This window comes from Phacochoerus africanus, chromosome 2 (genome assembly GCF_016906955.1).
Source record: "Phacochoerus africanus isolate WHEZ1 chromosome 2, ROS_Pafr_v1, whole genome shotgun sequence".
Classification (NCBI taxonomy): domain Eukaryota; kingdom Metazoa; phylum Chordata; class Mammalia; order Artiodactyla; family Suidae; genus Phacochoerus; species Phacochoerus africanus.
In genome coordinates, this window is record NC_062545.1 from 189,884,442 (window position 1) to 189,910,005 (window position 25,564).

At 35.9% G+C, this 25,564-nt stretch overlaps 1 protein-coding gene across 1 annotated transcript in view; it reads left to right on the top strand.

Annotated features, from left to right (window-relative positions):
- KIAA0586 (KIAA0586 ortholog) overlaps window positions 1–25,564 on the top strand; it is a 131,620-nt gene that overhangs the window by 84,929 nt on the left and 21,127 nt on the right. The window contains 2 exon segments of the mRNA XM_047767448.1: window positions 1,887–2,041; window positions 5,702–5,810. Of these exon segments, the coding sequence (XP_047623404.1) occupies window positions 1,887–2,041; window positions 5,702–5,810 (264 nt within the window).

Consider the following 25,564-nt stretch of genomic DNA (forward strand, 5'->3'; position numbering starts at 1 on the left):
CTGTGGTGTAAGTCGAAGACGCGGCTTGGATCTGGTGTTGCTGTGGCTCTGACGTAGGCTGGCAGCAGCAGCTCCAATTAGACCCCTAGCCTGGGAACCTCCATATGCCGAGGGTGTGGTCCTGGAAAAAGACAATAAATAAATAAATTCTCATTGAGGTAGGAATTTTTTTTCCATATTTTTTATTCTAAATATAACCTACACCACAGCTCATGGCAACGCTGGATCCTTAACCCACTAAGCGAGTCCAGGGATCGAACCTGCAACCTCATGGTTCCTAGTCGGATTCATTTCCACTGCACCATAATGGGAACTCTAGAATTCTATACCTTTCTTAATAATTTTATTTTATTTTTTTATTTTTTTTGTCTTTTTGCCATTTTTGTCTTAATAATTTTATTGTTCTGGTCACTATAATAAAAGATTATTTTTCCATTTCTAGGTGCATATTGCATAATATAGAGAAAAGACAATGATTTTTATATATTTTTCTGCTATCTAATCATATAACCAAGTTCTCTTATTCTAGTAAAATTCTTTTCCCTCACTCTAGTGACTCTTGGGTTTTCTATAATCAGCCAGAAAAGTTTTTAATCTCTTCCCTTTCAACATTATATATGTGAATTCTTTTATCTTAATTCATTTGCCAGTCTTAAGAAAATGTTGGAAAAATGACATAGGAATAGCCATATCAGAGTATAAAGAGGCTAATATAAGGCTTGGAACAATAGTTGCTCTATGGATATTATTACTATTATTTAAATTAATCTTATATTATGCTAGATAATTAAATGAGGGTGAAACATGTAATAATTTTGAGGAATTGTTTTGTACAGATCAAATACTGCAAAGATAAAACTTAAAGTCAACGTATGTATTCTGTATTATGCAAAATCCACCTAAAACATAGATTAACATAAAAAATCAGAGGGTGATTATTTGCTATATCTAAGAAATTGTCAACAGACTACCTATAATTGGAAAACATCTGTGGGGTCTTTAGAATATTTCATTTAAAACAATTTTGTTTATGTATAATGCTTCAGGTCTATTTCTTTTGATTAAAACGAAGTAGACTATACTGTGCTGTATTTACAAAGTGACCATTAATTAGGAAAAACAGAATTTTCTTAGAAATAATTTAGCAAAAATGTGAAAAAAGGAACATTGACTAGGTGTTGAAAGATGAGTATTTTAACTCCTTTGCTTACCCGGTACTCTAATTTTTGGACAGTTAACTTCCCTGAGCCTTAGCTTTGTCAGGGAAAGACAGTTTTTAATAAAGCTGTCTGATCATCCTACCTTACAGAATGATTGTGAGATTCAGATTAATGAGCTAAATTATGTACAAGTGCCTGGAGTACAAAGCACAATATAAATGTGCAGTGATATTATTATTAAATATTTATCTCTGCTTATTGTCTTCTTTTTATTGATTTAATTGAGATGTCATTTGAATGAGGAAAAGTGGCGCTTGATCGTTCGAAGAAAAATGTCTACAGAATGTGCTAAACAATACCAACATTCTCTAATCAGGAGATTTCCCCTTGCTTTAAGATTACCTTATAAACAGAAAGTATTCTCTTGACTTTTACTGATTGAAAAGGTAAACTGGAGTATTAGGAGTTGGTATGTAGGCGTGGGTGTTGGGTGTGAACTGTAGGAACAACTCGTTGATTGCAACCTTAGGAGTAGTCCACAGATTTATTTGAACAAAAGTACTTTTTACAGTCTCTTTGAGCTTTTGGTTTTAATTGCAATGAAGTCTTGGTGACAGTGTTTTCTGTTTAAGTACTTCTAATTCTGCAGGTGAGAAATATTAATTTTAGTCAATTTTTCTTTTTCTAAGAAATTATTTTAACTTTTTGTTACATATTTAATAACAGGTGGTGTTTATGAAGATTCTTGTGCTAGTCATGGTCCAATGAGTTTGGAAGAATTGGAGTTACAGCCACATCCTCATGTTGCTCTTCCCACAACGCTACTGACAGCACAAGAAAATGATGTTAAATTATCAGTAGCAGCTGCAGATTTTCCTCAGGTACCCAGTTAATAGCACTTGTCCTTACCTAAATCAGAATGGTAACAGTATTGCCTTAGCATAGTTCACTGTCAAGAGCACAGTCTTTAGAGTCAGCCTCAAATCATGCCTCCTTTTTTTGCTAGTCAAGTCTGGCTGTAAATCTTTTTTTTTTTTTTTTTTTTGTCTTTTCTAGGGCCGAACCCACGGCATATGGAGGTTCCCAGGCTAGGGGTCTAATCGGAGCTTTAGTCGCTGGCTTGCACCACAGCCAGAGCAATGTGGGATCCGAGCTGCTTCTGTGACCTACACCACAGCTCACAGCAACACCAGATCCTTAACCCACTGAGTGAGGCCAGGGATCAAACTTGCAACCTCATGGTTCCTAGTTGGATTTGTTTCTGCTGTGCCATGATGGGAACTCCTTTTTTTTTTTTTTATCATAAGATATTTTATCCTGAGTTAAGCCAATGGCCTGTGCAAGCTTGTGTACTGAAAAAATAGGTTAATTACTCACCAAGATGTTAAAAAAAATGCTCATGTTATTAAATACAGTTTTTTATCTGTGTAATAGCAGTACATTTCTCACTGTGGCTTACTTCATTCAGTAAATAGTCATGGTATAGTATGGTGTAGCACTGCATAGTGTTGAGGATGAAAGCCAAAAAAATATAAAATGAAGACTGTTTATGGAACACACCATTAGGTAGGGTTCAGTATTGATAACCTGTGACCAAGGAAAGATCAGGGAAAAACCAGTAATGAATAAATATCTGTTAATAACTTCTGTAATAAAAGAAAAATTGTTTGTGACCTTGGGATAGGGAAAAATGATACTACTAGCACAATTCATGAAAGAAAAAATTAATAAACTGGTCTTATCAAAAATAACTTCTACTCTTCAAGACACTATTAAAAGGAAGAAAAGCAAGTTGCAGATTGGGAGAAGATAATGGCAAATCACTTATCTGTTAAAAGGCTTATATCCAGAATATATAAGGAACTCGCAGAATTCAGTATTAAGAAAACAACCCGATTAAAAATGGATAAAATCTTTGGACAGATGCCTTACCCAAGGAAGATATACTAACGGTAAATAAGCATGTGAAAAGGTTTTCAGCATCAGTAATCATTAGGAAAATGCCAATTAAAACCATAAGGCAATACTACATACCCATTAAAACATCTAAAATTAAAAAGACTTAGTTTTGGCAAGGGTACGGAGCACTTAAAGTCTCATATCCTGCTGGTTGGAAATGTAAAATGATTTCAGTCACTTTGGAAAGCAGTCTGGCAGTTTCTTAAAAAAGTATATACCTACCATTTGACCCAGACATTTCACTCCTAGTTATTTATTTACCCAAGAAAAACTAAAACATATGTCTATGCAAAGACTTGCACATGAATGTTCATAGCAGCTTTAGTTGTTGTAGCCCCAAACTGGAAACAACATAAATGTCTGTCAGTTGTTGGATGTACAAGTTGAGGCATGTCAATAAAATGGAATACTCCTTAGCAGTCAAAAGCCATGGACTACTGATACATATAATAAAATGGATGATTCTTACAGAAGTTATGTGGAGGGAGAAAAGCCAGACCTCCCTCCCCCCCTCCCCTAAAAAGAGTGCATACTTCATGATTTCACTTATATAAAATTCTAGAAAATGCAAACTATAATTATAGGAGGGATTAAGAAAAGGTTATGAGAAAAGCTTTGAGATTGTCTTGATTTTGATGATTGCTTCATGAACATATACGTATGTCAAAACTTAGCAAATAATACACTTTAAATATATGCACATTGTTGTCTGTCAATTATGTATCATTTAAGATACTTAAAGAGTAAAAGAGGTGTTCCCATTGTGGCTCAGTGAAATGAACCCAGATGGTATCATAAGGATGCGTGTTCGATCCCCAGCCCTCTCAGTGGGTCAAGGCTCTGGCATGCCATGAGCTGAGGTATGGGTCCCAGGTGCAGCTCAGAGCTGGTGCGTTGCTGTGGCTGTGGTGTAGGCCAGCAGCTGCGGTGCTGATTCAACCCCTAGCCTGGGAACTTCCATATGTTGCACCTGTGACCCTAAAATAAATAAAGAAGATTACTCTCCTTTACATTGGCCTGTTTTAAAGCAAAACTGCAAAGTGTTACCAGAAGAACGGCTTCAGAAAAAATTCCTTTGTTGGGAGTTCCCATTGTGGCTCAGCAGTAAGAAACCTGACTAATATCCATGAGGACACAGGTTTGATCTCTGGCTTCTATCAGTGGGTTAGGATCTGGCATTGCTGTGAACTGTGGTTAGGTTGCAGACACGGCTGAGATCCCGAGTTTCAGTGGCTGTGGTGTAGGCCTGCAGCTGTAGCTCCGACTCGACCCCTAGCCTGGGAACTTCCACGTACCGCGGGTGCAGCCCTAAAAAGACCAAAGGGGAAAAAAAAATTCCTTTGTTGTTAACAAGGAAATATGGTTAATAATAGCAATAGCACAAACTGTGTTTATAGTGCTTACTCTGCCAGATGCTGTTCTAAGTTTATTACATATTTAACTCATTTACTCCTTAAAACAACTTAACTGAAGTAGCTACTGTTTCCATTTTATGAATGAGGAAATTGAGGTATTGGGGGGTTATGTAACCTACCCCAGGTCAAAGCTAGATAATGTCTTAGCCAGATTTGAACACAGGCAGTTTAGCTTCATAACACAAAACAGCTCTTAATCCCTGTCATTAAGAAAGGGAACCTATAGAAAGGTTCTAAGTTGAAGCAGCCCAAGATGGTCATAATACCTATCTTAGAAATACACACTGAATAATATTTCCTTCAGGGCAGAAACCTATGTGACTAATGGCTATAAACTTAGAAGACCAGAGTTAAGGCTAGTTGTTACTATTGTAGTCTAAAGCTGCTTATTGTTATCTGTAGATAAATAGGGACCTGCTGGAACTGGTTACACCTGAGTCTATGTGGAGTGGGTTTCAGATTCTTTCCTGAGTATCTGTTGATAAGAGTTCAGAGGTACCATTTTAAGTTCCTTTTAAAGAAAATATGATAACTGTTATCAGAGACTCATTCATAATTAGGCTCACAAAACAGGAAAGGGAAGAAAGATAATGGCTAAAGTCCTCATAATTTGTAATGTATGATTGTGAAGGAATTTGTGACTACTGTGAATTTCAAATATGGTTAAAGTATGGGTGAGGAAGAGATGATGGGGCTTGTGGTAGAGTATACATTTCTTGAATGGCAAAGGAGGATAACAATACCTACTCAACACTTGTGAGAATTAAATGATGTTACTATATATAAAAGCTCTTTGAAAATTGCAGTACATTATGCAAATTTTCATTTTATGCAAAAATGGTTATATGAGAGTGCTTACTGCCTAAAATTAAGTTTTTATCCTGTCTAAATCCATCATGTGTATATCTGGAATAGTTGATTTATAAGTAGCTCTGAATTCTCTAGTAAAAATGGAAATGATTTGATTATTTGAAATCTGTATATATTATCCAAATCTTTTAAAAGATTTTATTTGCAGTATTTTTTCTTTAGTAATATATACTCCTTTGCCCATTTGGTAATTAGGGGGTATGCATAATATTCAAATTTTATGTAATAATTTAATTGCTCAAATCTTTGTAAAGTAACTAAAATAATATTATGACTTCATTTTATTAAATTCTTTAGTACCAACAAAAGGAAGATCAAGATGTTAAGCAAGTTGAACACAAGCCTGTTCAAAGTCGTTTAATACATGTAAGAAGTAAATCTGACATTTCACTTCAGCCACAACAAGGTAAGATTTGTTTTCTTGCAATATTATAATAGTTTGATATTTGTAATATTGAACAAATATATAAGGGGAATTTTTACTTTCTTACAAGACTTGTTTTTATGTAAAGTATAGTCAGTTTGATACTTGTGATATTGAACAAATATATAATACTTATATTTTACAAGGCAAGACTTGTTTTCTTATAAAATGTAATAGTTTGATACTTGTCCTAATATTGAACAAATATATTCTTTACTTCTATTAAGTCTTATTCTTGTCTCTAAGTTGTTTTCCATCATTTAATCCATTCGGATAAAGAATCTGGCATGATATTTGAGTATTTATTTGTTATTTTTACCAATAAACACTATATCTAATGAATTTTAAAAACTCTCAGGTAGTATTTTTCTTTCAGTCTTACATTTTGGTTCTTGTATAATTGAATGTCAGTGTATTTTTATCTATATAGAAGTCTGAATCTGTATCATAGCTGTCTTTTAAATTATAATATGATAAAGGCAGTAGTTATGGCTGTTAAGGTGCTTTGTATAGACTGTTTCTGTTGTGTGGTGATTTGATCAATCAGTAAAACCCCAAACCCAAAGGATTCTCATGTTAAATGCTATTAAATGAGTGAACTTTACTGATTATCAAAATCATGTGGTTGAACAGTAATGCTACAGTCAGCATCACAGCATTTTGGTGTTGTCTTTATGTTTCTGCAAGGCCGTTAGCCATGTGCTTCTTTTGCTTTCTTGCTTCTTAGTTATTTAAATTTATATAACCTAAATTCTGAAATTTGACAGTAGAAATGAATATATCTTCTGTTTAAAAACTTTCTGTCTACAGTCCAGGTAGAAGTATTATGACTATTTTGAGTAATGAAATGTTTTTCTTTGCTTTTATAATTGTGTTTTTAATCTCCTGTATTGAATGCCAATATAATTGCATGTGTAACTAAGCATTTGGCAGTTTGAGGATCTGAATGAGGAAGTGCTTAAGATTATGCTATATGAGATTTAGGTTTTTACTTTTCTTCTTGTTTTCTGTTCCTCTCTTGCCCTCCTGACCTTTTTTTTTTTTTTTTTTAACCTAACGAATTTGTACAATAGGGTTAATACTGTATTTTGGAATCCTATGGAAAGTTGCCTGTAAAACTTTTCTCATTATATTTAAAAATTATTCATGACAGTGTGTAGATAAGAGCAAATGAATCTTCCTATGATAATATAGGACTGAGTTGATGTCCTTCTACTAAGTACAGTTACCATTCATAGTCACTGTCAATGACTGTATATTTAATGTAATTTTTTAAAATTATAATTTCTTAAAATTATAAATGAATTTTGTTTTCTTGGAGAATGCTACTATATATGATAAAATGAGACATTGTTTTCAGTTTCACCTCTATGAATGTCTGACCACAAGACGGCAATAATTAAATTTTTGTTGACTAACAATATCATGAAATAAAATCCAATTAACAGTTAATGTCAATAAAAATAATAAAAATGAAATCAACATGTTAGCTAGTAAGAGGAAATTTTACTTAGAATTTGGAACAATTGTATCTAATATGTGGAAAATTTTAATTTTTTTTAATTTTAAATGATTTTTATTTCTTCCATTATAACTGGTTTAGTGTTTTGTCAGTTTTCTACTATACAAGGTGACCCAGTCACACATACAAATACCATTCTTTTTCTCACATTATCCTCCATCATGCTCCATCTTAATTGACTAGATAATAGTTCCCAATGCTATACAGCAGGATCTCATTGCTTATCCATTCCAAAGGCAACAGTTTGCATCTGTTAACCCCAAATTTCCAGTCCAGCGCATTCCCTCCCCACCCCGCCTTGGCAACCACAAGTCCGTTCTCTAAGTCTATGATTTTCTTTTCTATGGAAAGGTTCATTTGGGTCGTATTTTAGATAATATGTGGAAAATTTTACATCTAATATAGAAGTTAGGGGAGCAGACCTATGTCAGTTTGACCAAGACAAATAGATAGAATATTTTAAATAGAAGCCAAATGTTTCACTCTATAATTGATACGTATCTCTATACTGAGTATTTTTTGAATGAATATGATTGCCTTGGCACATACAGTCAGTTATAATTTTTTTCCCATAAATTTTGTAGGTTTTATTTTTTTCTCTGTTGAAACTCTGCTACATTGCCAAATGTTTCAGAGAATAGTAGAGTTAGAGTGCCAAAATAATCCTCTAGGACTTTCAGGACCTTAAAGAAATTCAGTCCTATCTCTTATATGCAAAGGCCATGAAGATAATGAAGGAAATTCACCTTATCACAAGGGAATCAATAGTACATCTTTCTGACAGATAAGAATGTTTGAACCTCAAATTATGCCTGTTTCGGGAAAAAGTATGGTGTATTTCACTTTGAAATGCAATGTGTATATGTGTATATGAAGTGTATATGTGTATATGAAGAAATCAAGCAATTGACTAGCAGTGGCAGAGGTTTCAGTGACATCCATTAAAAGTTGACTGAAAATACGGTAGGTCATATATTCTAGCACTATGCTTTTGGGAAATCTGTAGTCCTTGTCTCCCTGCCTCTCCCCTTGATTATTATTTTCAGATTTTGATATGAAATAATTGATTGTTCTGACAGTTGTTATCCTTGGAGTCTAAGAGTAAAACTCTTTCTTTTGGTATTGAATTCATTGCATATATTTTTGACCACATGATACCACTTATCTATGTCCTGATTAATGTCTAATAGTTTTATAGTGAAAGCAACTTTCAAGTGTTTTAATGAGTCATTTTAATTTTTTCCCTTTTACTGTGTAAGATAACTTTCTTCAATATATAAATGAGACTAATTTTAAATCCATTTATTTATTATGAACCGAGAAACAATTAAATTCTATAAAGTGATGTATTAAAATAGTTCACTTTAAAAAATATTTTTCTTCCTTCATTTTTCTCTTAAAATTTTAAGGCCCTACACTGTAAACCAGCTATGGTGGAAAAAAAATAAAAATCATTATATTAAAAAAAATTTTTAAGACCCTTATAATAAGGAATAACTAGAAAGTCAAACATGCTCTATTATAATTAATGGGAAAAAGTTAGAATATATGTTTTATGGTTAAATGCTAGGACAGATTAGTTGTCAAAGTTGTTTGAAAATCACAGCACTTTTCAGTTTTCTTATTTGTGGATGGCATGTTGTTTGGGAAGTATTTATCAAAGTGCTAAAAGTAATTAATGTAAATGCAATAATTTATCAAAAGCAGGTTATGTTTTTGTAGGAAATCACAGATGGATTTTTTTTTTTACATTGTGTCTTGAGTTTATTTCCTAACCATCTTAGTACCTTTTTTACCTTACATATAGTGAGTGATTATGACTTATATAAATATGTGAAAATTAGGAAATTCAAAACTTATGTGTATGTAGAAACTATTTCTAACCGTATGTGCAAGTGAAATCATTTTTATTCTTTAATAAAGTGGTGATTTTTGCCTTTGTATTTGAAATATAGCTTAATTAGAGTAGCTCTCAGAATTGATTTTTAGCAGTTTAAAAGTCAGAGTTGAAGAGTTCTCTGATGGCTCAGCAGGTTAAAGATCTGATATTATTGCTTTGACTTTGGTTACTGCTGTGGTACAGGTTCTGTCCCTGGCCCAGAAACTTCTGCAGGTCATGAGTATGGCCAAAAAAAATCACAGTTAAAAGTTTATTGATTTTTTTTTTTCCTCAAAAAGTATGACATTGATTTAAAAACCATTTGTGTGAATCTCTGATATGGAGAAGATGGGGCACAGACTAATAAATCTGCCCTCAACCTATGAATCCAAATGTGTGACAAGTAGAATCCAAATAAATGTGTCTTTCACAAATCAATGCTATTATTGATTAATAAAATAGAAATTCACTTTAAAATGTTGCTGAATTTGGGTGTTCTGTTTCCACCTAGGAGGAATGGAGAGTGTCACTTCTCCTAACTATAATAAAATGTCAGATAAACTACAAAATCATAATATATCTTGAACCCATCAGAAGACTTATGATGCAGAGCAACTAAGTAGCCTAAATTCCACAGAAAGACAGATTCTTCTAAAGAACTGTCTTACTGTGCCAGAGCACAGTCACAGGAAGGGACATTAGGCACCATACAAGCAGATAGGATGTATTTGACTAAACTTTTTTTTTTCTGGCTATGCCCGTAACATATGGAAGTTCCAGGCCAGGGATTGAAACCATACCACAGCCTCAACCCGTGCCACAGTAGTGACAATGCCAGATCCTTAATCTGCTGAGCCACTAGGGAATTCCACTGACTAAACTTTTTAAAAATGAATTGCTAAAGGTCAAGCATAGTAGCTACTGATACAAGCTACTGATATACTCCCACTTGGAGTCTTTTTTCCACAGACCTCTATAAAAAGAAAGATCAGGAGATAAGGCAGGATCCTGGAGATACACTTCTTCGCTGGTACAGGCCTGGAAGAAGAGAGTGACTGCCACTGCCGGAAAGACTAGAAAATTTTCCTAGCATTACTCTGGTACCAAAACCAGGCAAAGACATTATTGAAAAATAAGATTGTAAACCAGCATCCCTCATGATCATAGACACAAAATTCCTCTACAAAATATTAGCAAATTGGATCCAACACTATATAAATCATGACCAAGTGAGCTTTTCCCAGGAAAGCAAGGATGGTTCAACATTACAAAAAATCAATGTAAAGTCATCATATGAACAGACTAAAGAAAAAAAAAAGTGATCATTTCAATAGTTGCAGCAAAGCTTTTGACAGTATTCAATATCTTTTCATGATTAAAATCTCAGAAAACCAAGAATTAAGTGAATCTTTCTCAGTTTTATAAAGGACATTTACAAGAAACCTATGGACAACATCATACTTGATGGTGAAAGACTTAATGCTTTCCCAGTAAAATTAAAAACAAGGCAGTGAGGTCTGCTTTCACTACTTTTATTCAAAATCATTCCGGCAATCCTAACTAAAACAATAGAAGGCATACAGATTAGGAAGGAAGAAATAAGGAAACATTTCTATTTGCTGATGCATGATTGTCTATAGAAAATCCCACAAGGCCTAACAAAAAACCTACTAGAATTAATATTTGATTTTATTTACAGGCTATAGTGTCAGTGCACAAAAATCAGTGATATTTCTCTGTACTAGCAATGAGAAATTGGAAATTATAATGAAAAACTATAATTTATCATAGCAACAGAAACAGGAAACACTTAGGCATAAATCCAGTAAAAATATTTGCAATATTTGTGTGCCAAAAAACTACGAAAACACCTGATGAGAGAAATCAAGGAAGACTTAAATGAACAGATATAATATGTCCATGGATTAGAACACTCAAAATTAAGATGTCTGTTCTTGCCAACTTGGTCTATGGATTCAATGCAATCTCAATCAAAATCCTAACAAAATTTTTGGTAGAAATTAACAGCTGAATCTGAAACTCATAAGGAAATACAGAGGGTCTTGAATAGCCAAAGTAACTTTTAAAAAGAAAAACAAGGATGAAAAATTTATACTGTCTGACTCCAAAACATAAAGCTCCAGCAATCACTATAGTTATTGTATTGGGATAAAGATTAACAAATGGAATGGAATAGAGAGTCCAAAAAGTAGTCCATGTGTTTATGATAAATTGATTTTTCACAAATAGCAAAGGATCTAATGGAGAAAGAATAATTGTTTTAACAGTGATGGGGCAAGTGGTCATCTATATGCAAAAAATGAACCTTGACCCATATCTCACAAACACATACAAAAATGAGCTCAAAGTGGATCCTCAATATAAATATAAAGCCTAAAACTACAAAAATTCTAGAAGAAAATATAGGGGGAAATCTTTATGACCTTTGGGGAAAGATTTAAAAAATATTACAGATAAATAATAGTTCATGAAAGAATACATTGATTAATTAGACTTCATCAAAGTAAAAACTTCTTCAAAAGATGCTGGTAAGAATTGGGAGAAAATATTTGCAAATCCACCTTTTGATAAAGAAATATATTCTTATATCCAGAATATATTTTCAAAATCATAAAACTCAGTATTAGGGAGGAGTTCCCATTGTGGTGCAGTGGAAACAAATCCAAATAGTATCCATGAGTATGTGGGTTCAATCTGTGGCCTCAGTGGGTTAGTGATCCGGTGTTGCCATGATGTGGTGTAGGTCGTAGATGGGGCTCAGATCCTGCGTTGCTGTGGCTATGACATAGACTGGCAACTGGAACTCTGATTTGACCTCTGGCCTGGGAACTTTTCGTATGCTGCAGATATGGCCCTAAAAAGCAAAAAATAAAAATAAATAAATAAATAAAAATTTAAAAATAAAACTCAGTATTTGGAAAATCAACAACTCAATTTTTGGAAAAGGTAACATGGAGTTCCCATTATAGTACAGTGGAAACAAATCTGACTAGTATCTCTGAGGATTCGGGTTCCATCCCTGGCCTTGCTCAGTGGGTTAAGGATCCAGCTTTGCCATGAACTGTGGTGTAGGTTGAAGTCTTGGCTCGAATCTGGCATTGCTATGGCTGAGTTGTAGGCTGGCAGCTGCAGCGCTGGTTCAACCCCAGCTTGGGAACTTCCATAAGTGCAGCCCTAAAAAGCAAAAAATAAAAATAAAAATGAATAAATAAGGGTAACAGATTTGAACAGATACTTCTCCAAAGAAGGTTATATATGTGTGTGTTTATACACACACATACATATATAATTCATTTTATGTATTAAACTGTATATATACATATATAATCAAATAAACACATGGAAAAATGAATATCATTAGTTACTGGGGAAATGCAGTTTAAAAACTAGATACCACTAAATGCCCATTAGTTGGGGTGAAATCAAAGAAACCGATAATATCATGCATTGATGAGAATGTAGAGCAACTCATATTCTCATTCATTGTTGGTGGGAATATAAAATGCTACAGCAACCTTGGAAAACAGATCGGCAATTTCTTAGAAAATTAAATACAACTTTACCTACAGCCTAGCAGTCCATTTCCTCTTGAGAGAACTGAAAACTTGTGTTCACACAAAACATTCCGATATTTTTTAGCAGTTTCAATCACGATTACCAAGAACTGAAATCAACCAAGATGTCCTTCAACAGATTGATGGGTAAACAAGTTACGATTGCATACATACAGTGGAATACTACTCAGCAATTAAAAGGAATGGAATATTCACATACACAACACCATGAATGAATTTCAACTGCATTATGTAAAGTGAAAGAAACCAAATTCGGGATTCCCCTCATGGCTCAGTGGTTAGCGAATCTGACTAGGAACCATGAGATTGCGGGTTCGATCCCTGGCCTTGCTCAGTGGGTTAAGGATCCGGTGTTGCCATGAGCTGTGGTGTAGGTCGAAGACATGGCTCCGATCTGGTGTTGCTGTGGCTGTGGCAGGTGGCTGCAGCTCCAATTAGACCCCTAGCCTGGGGACCTCCATATGTTGCGGGTGCAGCCCTGGAAAAGACAAAAAAAAAAAAAAGCCAAATTCAAAAGTCTACATACTATATTTATATGACAAATGCATTAAATGACATTTGGAAAAAATAAAAGTATACAGAGAACAGATCAAGGGTGTCCTAGGAGTTGGAGGAAGATTTGACTACAAATAGGGAAATTTTGGGGATAATAAAATGTTCTAGATTTTGATTTTCATGGTAATTATTTAACTGAATGAGTTTGTCAAGAGTGAATCTTACTGGGTATCCATTTTCAATAAAGCTGATAAATATTAATGAACTCATGATACTTCTTTTACTCATATTTTTTTGTACTAAAAATTTATTTGGGAAAATATAAAAGGTTTTGTAAAAAGGTGTTTAAATGTACTCATCTTTTGCTAGTATGAAATGCTGCAGGAGGAGATAGTTTGCTATATGTTTATAATGTATCTACAATAGACTATAAATTGGATTTCTAAGTGTTTAAGAATACATTCCATTTGTGCTAAAAGTCTGAAACTTTTGTGCTTTGTAGTTAATAGCAGCTAATTAGAAACAGAAATAAAAGATATTTTATGTGCTAATAAATCAGTGGAGGAGTTCCCACTGTGGCACAGTGGGTTAAGAATCTAACTATAGCAGCTCTAGTCAAGGCAGAGGCATGAGTTTGATCACTGGCCTGACGCTGTGGATTAAAGGATCCAGTGTTGCCATAGCTGTAGTGTAGATCACAGCTGCAGCTTGGATTCAGTCCCTGGCACAGGAACTTCCATATGCCACAGGAGCAGCCATTAGGGGAAAAAAAAGTGCTCAGTGGAAATATTTATTTTAAAAATACATTTTTAGATTTCAGAAAAGAAAAAAACTATCAGTGCAAAAATTGATTTTACTGGCACATTTAATAAAATGTGTAAATCCCCCAAATCAATTCAATAAATATTAAGTGAGGTTTCTCCACACCCAACACTTCTAAGTCAATGCTTTGCACGTTATCTTTCTTCCACATGGAGTTTCCTTCTTTTCTCATGTTTATAAACTTCTCATTCTTCAACATTCAGCTGCATTTTTCTGAGTCCTCATTGAACCTCCTGTTGAAAATGACTTATTCATCCTTAACCTCACCTTCCAGATCTTTTGTGCCTCGAACATAATCTTAACAGTAGTTTCCATTTACTGAAGCCTTGCAAGGCACTCCATGTTATCTCATTTATTCCTCATAACCATGCCATGCATGTGGTATTACTCCCATTTATGTGAGAGAAGGAAAAAGTTCATGAAGGATAACTAATTTTCCCAAAGCACACAGTTTAGAAAATGAAGATGTGGAATTCAAACCCATATCTACCTGAGGGCAAAGCAGAGGCTCTTTGCCTTGTTTTATACCATTTTAATGAGTAAGCACTTAGTATTTATTGTATGACTTAACAGCTTGTGGCAGGAGCCATATTCCCCAGACTGATTATCAAAAATTTGAAGAAAGTAGATCTATGGGATATTTTTGTGGTTTGTTAGGATAGATTTTCCTATTTATTTAATAAACCTTGTCTCCCAACATACTATTGTGTGTAAATATAGTCAGTGTTCATTGAATTGGATTTGATGATTCATTTTATCATTTACTATTGACCCCAAACAACATTTAATTATGTTATTTAGTAAAAAGACGGAAGAAGAAAAGGAGAGAAAATGAGAATATTGCACTATAATTATTCTTCAGTTACTGATATTTTTGAATGTTTACATGATGTAAACAGCCATGGTAAAATAAGCCAAAGTCATTTTTACTTGCTTTTCTAAAAGACTATGTCATTTCCTTAAGAGTGTGTGATTTCTTTTTTAGTATTAATTTTTTTCATTCTTTGAGGACATATAAGGCAAGGTGAAGGGACTGCCAAGAATATGCCTAAGGGTAGAGAAAATTAAATGAGGCTACATGTTAGTGGGAAGTTTTTTTTGTTTTGTTTTGTTTGTCTTTTTAGGGCCACATCTGTGGCATGTGGAGGTTCCCAGGCTAGGGGTTAAATCGGAGCTGAAGCTGCCAGCCTACACCACAGCCTAGCCAAATCTTCGACCTGCACCACAGCTCATGGCAATGCCATATCCTTAACCCACTGAGCAATGCCAGGGATCGAACCTACATCTGCATGGTTACTAGTCAGATTCATTTCTGCTGAGCCATGACAGAAACTCCCCCATTCATTCTTTTTTAAAAATGAGATATAATTCACATATCACAAAACTTTCCCTTTTGCATTATACAATTCAGTTTTTTTTTTTTAATATTTTCAAAAAGCCATGGAAATTGCAGAAAATTTTCTTTACCCCAAAAAGAAGCCTATTAATATTTACTCTCAATTCTCCCCTCTGCCCAACCCAGTTCCTGACAACTACTGGTCTACATTCTATCACCATGGATTTACCTACTCTGCACATTTCATGTAGGAATCACAGTATGCGCTTTTTGTCTGGCTTCTTTCACTTAACATGTTTTCAGGGTTCATTCATGTTGTAGTAAAAGTCATTACTTCATTTCTCTTTGTGGCTCAATAATGTTCCATTGTACATCCATTTTTAGGGCAGTTGTTTTAGCATCCTTTTTGTATAAAGGACTATAGAAGGTGCTTTGGAGCCAGAGAGAGGAGTAAAACAAACATCTGCTCTCAATGGATAAGAAGAAAGGGGTAGTTTGAGAAGAATAATTTCTTTAAAACACTGTGTCTTAGAAATAATTTGTTAGAATACAATTAAATACAAGAAGACAAACATCTTTAGGTAATCATACTGTCAAATTGTCACTTTTTTCTTACAGTGCCGAAGAATAAACATGTGGCAGCAAGTGTGTTAGGTCAACTTGCTGATTGTGTATATACATTTCTTACCTTTTACTTGAGGATGTTTGTATGGAGGTGGGGGCTTAAGCCACATGAGAAAAGACACTCTTCTGGCACGCTAATAGGTTTTTAACATAGATGATTATTTCCACTATTTATTCCTACAAGAAAGGATTTACACCTTTGATTTAAAAAAGTAAAAATATAGGCATTCCTGCTGTAGCACAGTGGGTTAGGGAGGTCACAGTTGCAGCTAGAATTTGATTCTTGGCCCAGGAACTTCCATATGCCACAATTGCAGCCTAAATAGATACGTAAACTCTAGGAGATAAATATGCGTATTTAAAGCTCTTCCTTAAATGAGCAAAATGCTTAGAGGATTGATATGGAAAATCTTTAAAAAGACGCAAAATTATTCAGAGATTTCTATAACATTTTACTTGGTGATAAAAGTAATGTCCTTTTCTATGTAGGAATATTTTAGTTGTGGTAATCATTTAATTTCCTTACTGTTAGAGAATAAATTATACACTGTATATGGAGTGCTTAGATTTTTCTTGTCTTCGATATTAAACCTATCTCACCAAAGTTGTATTCTAGGATTCTTTTGAAGATTTGCCAGTATTCCAGAATCTCTGCAATCCTTTCATCATTCTTAGCCAGATTTCCTGACCCTGACTTTAAAGTTTTTATAATTTTTACAAAAAGTTTTTTTATAGAAATTAAATTTATGCAAAATATAATTTAAACTGTTCATTAAACAAAGTAGCCTTTTTATTCAATAGCCATGAGACGAAGTTTAACCTTCTAAAATAATCACAGAGGCTAAGTGTAGATTTGATAATATCTTTGTATTTTAATAGCAATGAAATACTAAACTAGGAGTAAGAAGATCAGAATTATGACTTTTGGGTCTGTTGAACTGGAGATGATCCCTCTGCTCCAAAAACCAAAGGTCATAATTCAGATTAGTGGTAGCATCTGATCTTCTTACTCCTAGTGTAGTAATATTTCTATTATACTTAACTGCCTTCCTCCAAATAAAACTAACTACAGATGCTTTTCTTCCAATAAATGTAATAATCATTTAAATTTTTTAGTGAATTTCATTTTATATAGCTAGAATACAAATTAGATAGATTATTTCACCCAGGGTAACAGTGGATTATTCTACTAACCTAGCTCTCCTGTAAGTAAAAGAAAGCTTGATTATTTCAATTTAGAATGAATTACAACAGAGATGTAATACAGACTTAGGATACTTGTAGGATGCACTGGATTGTTTGTTAGTCTCTAATATAGTGTCTCTCAAACTTTGACTTCTCTTGTATTTCTAATTTAAAATGCAGATCCCCCCAGAGTTCCCTGGTGGCTCAGCAGGTTAGGATCCAGCATTGTCACTGCTGTGGCTCTGGTCACTACTGTGGTGCAGGTTCAATCCTTGGCCTGGGTACTTCCACATGCTGCAGACATGACAAGAAAAAAAAAAAAATTCAGATCCCCAGCTTTACCCTGAAACTCTGTTTGCCTGAGATGGGCCTGGGAATCTGAATGTTAAGCTAGCATCCCCAGTCTTTCTGATGGAGCAGGAGGAGGTCTACCCTTTGTGAATGGTTAATGTCCATTCCAATGCTTATGCTGATATCTCTTCTCCTTTAGAATTAGACACACTACAGCACAGAACTTGTACTGTGGAGTCAGACTGCTGGGTTCAAATCCTAACTCCACTCACTATTTACTTGCTGGTGACCTTGGGCAAGATACTTAACCTTTCTGTGCTTTTCTCCTCTGTAATGTAGTACCTGTTCCATAAGATTGGTATTCTAGTTAAAGACACATAATACACTTAGAATAGGCCTTGGATCATACTGAGAGCTATGCAAATATTAGCTCTTATTATCATGACTGTCTCTGGGACACCTCTCCTTTTTGAATACTCATGTTGTGATCAACTCTTCTTTAACAGATAGGCATTGAATCTGTGTTGGTCCTGAGCTTTAAGGATATTGTGAGAAAAATGCTAGAGATGGTACATGTTCTGTATGGTGTTAGGTGATAAATTGACTTTGAACACAAAGTTTAAGGTAATTTATTAAACAGCTTGGATTCTTTTACAAAATTTTTTATTGATTTGCATGTTAGACAACTAAAAATTGTGATGCTTATTAGCCAGGGTTATTTCCTATCTATAAGCCTATCTATTGACAAGTGGGTATTTTAGTAAATTGCATTCTGTTAGCAATTCTCTGATTTTTAAATCCAGGAGATAAACTGATAACTCTGTAGCTCAATAATCATGTATGACCTGTGGCATCCTGATTAAAGGTAAGGGTTAAAATTAGAAGCGGTATTGGGTATGCATAAAGGTATTAAAAATGATTAAATTTCTTAGGGGAAAAAACCCTGTAACTCCAATGGCAAAAGGCAACACAATCTCATTGTCATTTTGAGTAACCTTCCTCATATGCCTTTGGTAAACATATTTTTTTCTCCTTCTGATTCTTCTTACATATTTTATTCTGTAGAAAAGTTAGCACTTTTAGTTTCTTACCCATAATAATTTTGCTTTTTATCACTGATATCACTTATTATTGATGTTGTATAGGATAATATTTTACTTATGTAAAATGCCCCTCAATTTTGGCCTTTGGGCTCAGCCTTTTCCCCACTCACACCCTAAACAAAGGTCTAACATCATTTAGGTAGGCTTAATCTATTAGCTTTATTTAAAAATCATCAAAAAATTATAAATGGGAAAAATCTCTCAGGATTGTCCTTTGCAACAGGGAAAACAAATAACATTGGTGAAGTGAAAGCCATATTTTAAACCATGTAATTCATATATAAACATGTAATTCAGGCCTAAAGGTAGACATATTCTACCAAAACAAACTTGTGGTGATTTAGAAATAAAGTGGAAATGAGAGTCATAGACACTGTTGAGAGATGGGAGGTACAAATTAAAGCTCAGGTGCTTAGGACTGTGAAGTGCTCTAGGCAAGTTTTATTGATTTTGAACAGGGTTTATTATGTCTCTTTAAAGAGAAGATACACTAAGAGGATTGTCTTTTTAAAATTTTTTTACTCAAAGAATTTTATTATATTTATAATTGTACAACAATCATCACAACCCAGTTTTATAGCTTTTCCATCCCAAACCCCCAGCCCATCCCCACCCCCAACCTGTCTCCTTTAGAAACCATACGTTTTTGAAAGTCTGTGTGAGTCATTATCTGTTCTGCAAAGAAGTTCATTCTATCCCCCTCACTTAAATGTGGAATCTTAAAAAAAAAAAAAAATGGATTGTCTTAAACAGAGTTCTCGTTGCTGGCAGTATCTGATCTAGGGAGAACTCAAGTTACTGCCTCTCCTCCTTGCATTTCCTACATGGGGTCCTCTCCATTAAGGAGCAGAAAAGATGAAGAACTGGACTTAGATGATGTTGTTCAGAAGTGGTAGGGTACTAATTAGCTGGAACTATTTTTCCTCAGATGGCTTTCTGTTGTCTTTCAGCTTCTTTAGATTTTCTTTTTTCCTTGGAAACCTTAATTTTTGGAAGAACCTATGTTCTGGGGAATAATGAGCAGCTGTGCTCCTTGGTGTATGCAGGGATATAGTTGTCTCACTCATTATACAGCTTAATACTTCTTTTCTCTTCCTTTCCTTAACTGGGCTGATTTGGGTAATGGGATAGGAAGCAGATATTGTGGGGTAGTTAGTACGTCAGTCATGGATTCTTTCTCCCACCTGTACTGGGACCTCCATTTACTCAGTCCTATTTCTCTTATCTGGCCATTCCTGGGGCCCCATGTCTTGCCTGACCCATATGGTTAACCCATTAAGTACTGTGTTATCAATGTCCAGACTTCCCTTTCTCTTTGATCTGTGCTAATCTCCATTCTGGATTCCTCCTATCCCAGGGGTCTCTGATTTTTGTTCCCTGGTCATAAAATCCTGGTGGATGATGATGTAATTTGTGCAATTATAACCTGTTAGCAAACTGTGCTATGGGGCTTGGAAGTGGACTTTGGCTGTTCCCCAGTAATTCTTCTATTAATTTCATATTGATTTTAGTTCCCAAATAGCACCTACTCCAGCCCTTCTTGCAAAACCCTTAACCCCAGTTTTATCCCCTCAATTCTCTTTTAATATATGCTTTTGCTTTTCTAAATTTTACTTTTTCAAATGTGAACATTTATAGCTACTCTAGCCCCAGCTTCTTATGGGTCTACATTAATCCTTCATTCTTTTTTCCTCTTGGGTTGAAGAAAGAGCTGTGCTTTTTACCTCTCTAAGGGTTATTTTCCCACTTGCACCCTTGATCCCATCTCTTTCTACAGTTGACAGAGGGAGAGAGAGAGAAACCTGAGGGAGGAAAAGAGTAAGTGAAGAATAAGGAAGGGAGGGCATAGAAAGAAGGGAAAAGGTGGGGGTAAATGAGAGGAGAGGGGAAAGGGAAAGCAGAGAGGGGGCGAGAGCATGCGGGCCGGGGAGTGGGTATGGAATAAGCGGGATCACTTACTCTCGTGCACAGCATGAGGGTTGGGCTTGATGAGTCCTCAGGTCACTTGTAGCCACATGCATATAATAATTTTATTTCTTCTCAATCCTCATCCTGTTACATGTACCAGTATCTCCTGAGTTTCCCCAACCCACGCCCTTCCTTATTCTTCACTTACTCTTTTCACTTAGAACTGCCCTCTGCCCGCCTTCTTACACAACCTTTTTCATTCATCTCTGCACCACTTCACTCTGGCACAGCATCTTAAATGGTAGGTTTCCAGTAAATGTTTACTGAATCAAATGTATTAGGTGGTCCTGTTCTCCCATCAAGTATAGAGGCCTTATTGACAGTTTTCTTTCTTTTTCTTTTTTCCTCTCTTCTCCCTTCCTTCCTTTCTTTCTCTCTCTCTCTCTTTCTTTCTCTCTTGCCACACCTGCAGCATATGGAAGTTGCCATGCTAGGGGTCAGAGCTGTAGCTGCTGGCCTACACCACAGCCACAGCAACACCAGATCCCAGCTGCATCTGCAGCCTATCCTGCAGTTTATAGCAACACTGGTTCCTTAACCCACTGAGTGAGGCCAGGGCCTGAACCTGCATCCTCATAGAACACTATCGGGTCTTTAACCCAGTGAGCTATGATGGGAACTCTTCTTTTTCTATTCATTCATTTATTCTTGAGTAGTTGGTGTCTGCCAGGCACTGTTGAAAAACTTGGGGATACTGTAGTAAATAGGTAAAATCTTGGTTTCACAAAGTTACATCCTTGTCCATATGGTAGAAAAAAACAAGTTAATTTACAGCAATTTCAGATTATGTTAAGTGCCGTGAAAAACATAGAGGGTTTACATTGGGAATTCCCATTGTGGCTCAGTGGTTAATGAACCCAACTAGTATCTGTGGGAACTAGGGTTCAATCCCTGGCCTCGCTCAGTGGGTTAAGGATCCGGCCTTGCCAAGAGCTGTGGTCACAGGTGCGACTTGGATCTCGAGTTGCTGTGGCTGTGGTGTAGGCTGGCAGCTGCAGCTCTGATTTGACCGCTAGACAGGGAACCTCCATATGCTGCAGGTGTGGCCCTAAAAAGACAAAAGACAAAAGACAAAAAAAAAATAGAGGATTTACAGAAGAATGCCAAGTGTCAGCAAGCAAATGTGGAGTGTTGGGAAGTCAGCATTTTGTGACCATCCTAGCAAAGATTAGATCGGGCACAAATTGTCAGCAAATGCTAAATGTAGAGGGAAATTTTAACGAGGAACGGGATATTTGCATGGTCTTGAAGTGTCTCTTCACAGATTGGTTTGTTTAGTTGAAAGGGAAAACAGAAGGCAGTGCCCTGATTGGGCAATCAAAATTAGTATGACCACAGAGGAGCAGACGAATACTGAATGCCTCCAGATGGGTTATCTGAGCACATAACTTGAATGTAGTCATGGCAAAATAGCACACCAACGTAGAGCCTGGGGAAAGAGTTAATTGTGAATCCAGGTGAATGAAATATAGGTATGTTTTATACTATCCTTGTAACTTTTCTCCAAGTTTGAAATTCTTTCCAAATAAAAAGCAAAACATTTTAAGGAGGTACTGCTTTACTTATTTATTTTGTCTTTTTAGGGCCGCACCCCGCAGCACAGGGAGGTTCCCAGGCTAGGGGTTGAACCCGAGCTATAGCCACTGGCGTACACCACAGCCACAGCCATACCAGTTCCGAGCCATGTCTGTGACCTACACCACCACTCACAGCAATGCTGGATCCTTGATTCACCAAGCAAGGCCAGGGATCAAACCCTCGTCCTCATAGATACTAGTCAGATTCATTTCTGCTGAGCCAGGAAGGGAACTCCTGCTTTACTTATTTTAAAAATAATGTCTATATCAATGTGCATCTCTGCTAGTGTCAATGAAAGGAGCATAAAGCAGGGTGATGAATAGTGAAGGAAGCAAGGTAAGTGGTTTGGGCCTTCAGATTATTTGGTTAGGGAAGCCCTCTCTGAAGGAGTGGCATTTCCACAGAGAATGAAGGGAAGGGGAAATCTTGCAAACAAGATTCCATATAGAAAAGTAGGGGAGGAGTATTCTATCTAGAAAAAGCAGGAAGAATGAAGGTTTTAAGGTGGGAATTGAACTTGTCATGCCCGAGGAACAGCATGGAAGGGCAGTGTGGCAGGAGGGGAGTGTGCAAGGGAGCTGTGGTAGGAAATGAGATGTGAGGTAGGCAGCAGTTCTTGGAGAGCCCTGCAGGCTCTTGAAGGGAATTTGGATTTCCTTCTGAGTGTGATGAGAATCTGGTGGAGGGTTTGAGCTGGGGGATGGCAAACTCTAATCTGCATTTTTTAAAAGCTTCCCCTGGCTTCTTGGTGGAGAACAGACCATAGGGAGATTAAACTGGAAGCGGGAGACCAGTTGGAAGACTTGCAGTCTTCCAGGTCAGAGGCGGCAGTGGCTTGAGCCCTGGTGGAAGTATCACAGTGGTCAGGCTCAAGCTAGGGATTGATGGTATATATCTAATAGAGTTGAGGAATAAGTTTATTTCAAAAAATCACTTATGAGGGTGGATTAAATGTGGAGCGTAATTGAAAGCAGAGCCAAGGATTTCTGGTCTGAAAGTTATTGGATGAACAATAGTGCTATTTGTTAAGATTAAGAAGACAGAGGGGAAAAAAATCAGTCATTGAGAATGACAAAGTTTGAAAAGCCTAATAGATCTCCAAGTGAAGAAATCAAGTAGATAGTTTGTTATTAAAGCTCAGGGAAGAGGTTGCGACTGGAGAAATAAATGTGAGTATTGACAGTATAGCTGATATTTAAAGTTGTGGGTATGAAGGATATCACCTAAGGATTGAGTACAGAAAGGGAAGGGAAGCATCTCAGCATTACAGTCTTAGACACCTTCGGGATTTAAAGACAAAGAAAGAGAGAGCCAGCAAAAGGAATATTGGATCCAACAGATGGTCATCTCATGATATCAGCAGACACCCTTATTTGCTGTACATTTTATGGATAGAAAGCACTTATTGTTCTTTCTGAGTTAACATTTGCCTGTCCATAACTTCCCACTCATTGGTTCCAGTTCCGTCCTGTTGGGTGTTAGAAACAAGTCTTTCAATGGAACAATCTTTGAATATTTGATGAGAGCAATCGTAACCCAAGGTCTGCATGCTATCTTACTGTTCCTTATATATTATTTCCAAGCTCTACAAGTTTGATCATACTCTAGTCAATATACCTTGCATAGAGTTACACAAGGATAGAACATGATCTAGAACCTGAACACTGCAAAGTGCGGTAGATCTGTCTTTTCCTTCAAATCTACAATGAAACTAACATTTGTCAAATGCTTTAGAGCTGACAAAAAACTCACGTATTGTAGCTTTCATTCTCACAGCATACTTGTATATAAGGATGTTTTTTATTATTGTTGTCGTTTTTATTTTACAAATGAGAAAACTGAGGCTCCGAGAGGTTAAGTAACCTCACTACTCTTTAACTCAGTGTTCACAGAAGTTATTAAAAACTGTAGCTTGGAGTTCCCGTCGTGGCGCAGTGGTGAACAAATCCGACTAGGAACCATGAGGTTGCGGGTTTGGTCTCTGGCCTTGCTCAGTGGGTTAAGGATCCGGTGGTGCTGTGAGCTGTGGTGTAGGTTGCAGACGAGGCTCAGATCCCACATTGCTGTGGCTCTGGCATAAGCTGGCGGCTGCATCTCCGAATAGACCCCTAGCCTGGGAAACTCCACATGCCGCGGGAGCAGCCCAAGAAATGGCAAAAAGACAAAAAAAACAAAAAAAAAACAAAAAACAAAAAAAACCCTGTAGCTTAATGCTGTGGTTTTCAGGGCTCTAATAAAACAAACCAAGATATTTTTTCAGCAGCTTGTTATCAAGCTAAGTTTTCTACCTTCTGCAGTTGTGTAGTTGATTTTTTTGAGCATAATATTCTTCAGCTTTAATATTATCCTGAGAAATTTCTGAACTGGTCTTCCCATATTCATTTTTGCTCCCTTGTTGTTTAGTATCCACCCAGAGCAAGCATGATGTTTAAAAAGATTAATCAAATCTTGACTCCTTCTCAAAAAAATGACTGTGCTCAAAACCCTCCAAATACTTATTTCCTCACCAGAATAAAGCCCAGACTCCTCATTATGACCTAAAAGGTTTTGCATGATCTGGCCTTTTTCTTATTCTTTGAAATCATTTCAAAATCTATTTATTTGATAAAAACTGGTTAAATGCAGTCACTTGTTTTTATTCTTACGGAATTTGTGCTAGCCCTCTAGGTTGATCTCATAATTTATATGCGTACCCCATAAAAGTAGAAATGGGTAATTTCTAAAAAAACATGTATCAATATACCTTAAATTAGAAATGATGCAAACTCCCTTTTTTTCATGAATTAACCCAGAGTCTGATAAATACATTTATTAATAAATCCAAGACAAACTACCTTTGTTAAATCATTTTATGAGAGTTGATTTCATGTGTTGAGAAAAACTTTTGACAGAATTGATATATTGCTGAATGATACATTTATTATTATTATTATTATTGTTGTTGTTTTTTTTTTTTTTTCATTTTTGGCTGCCCCGCTGCATATAGGGCTCCTGGGCCAGGGATCAATTCAGAGCTGCAGTCGTGCCCTAAGCCACAGCTTCGGCAATGCCAGATCCCTAACCCACTGTGCCACACCGGGCGAACCTGTGTCCCAGTGCTCCCAAGATACTGCTGATCCCGTTGCACCACAACAGGAATTCCAATGCATTTATTCTTAATTCTTCTTATGTCAGACACATTGTATTTCCTTTCCTACTTATTATATGATAATTTAGCCTTTAATATAAGCACAAACTGATTTCTTGAATTTTATGTTTAAATTTAGTCAAAGCGATCAGTTATCTAGCTCCATTGCCACTAATATAGACTTTAAAAAAAGTATGTGTGAGTGCACAT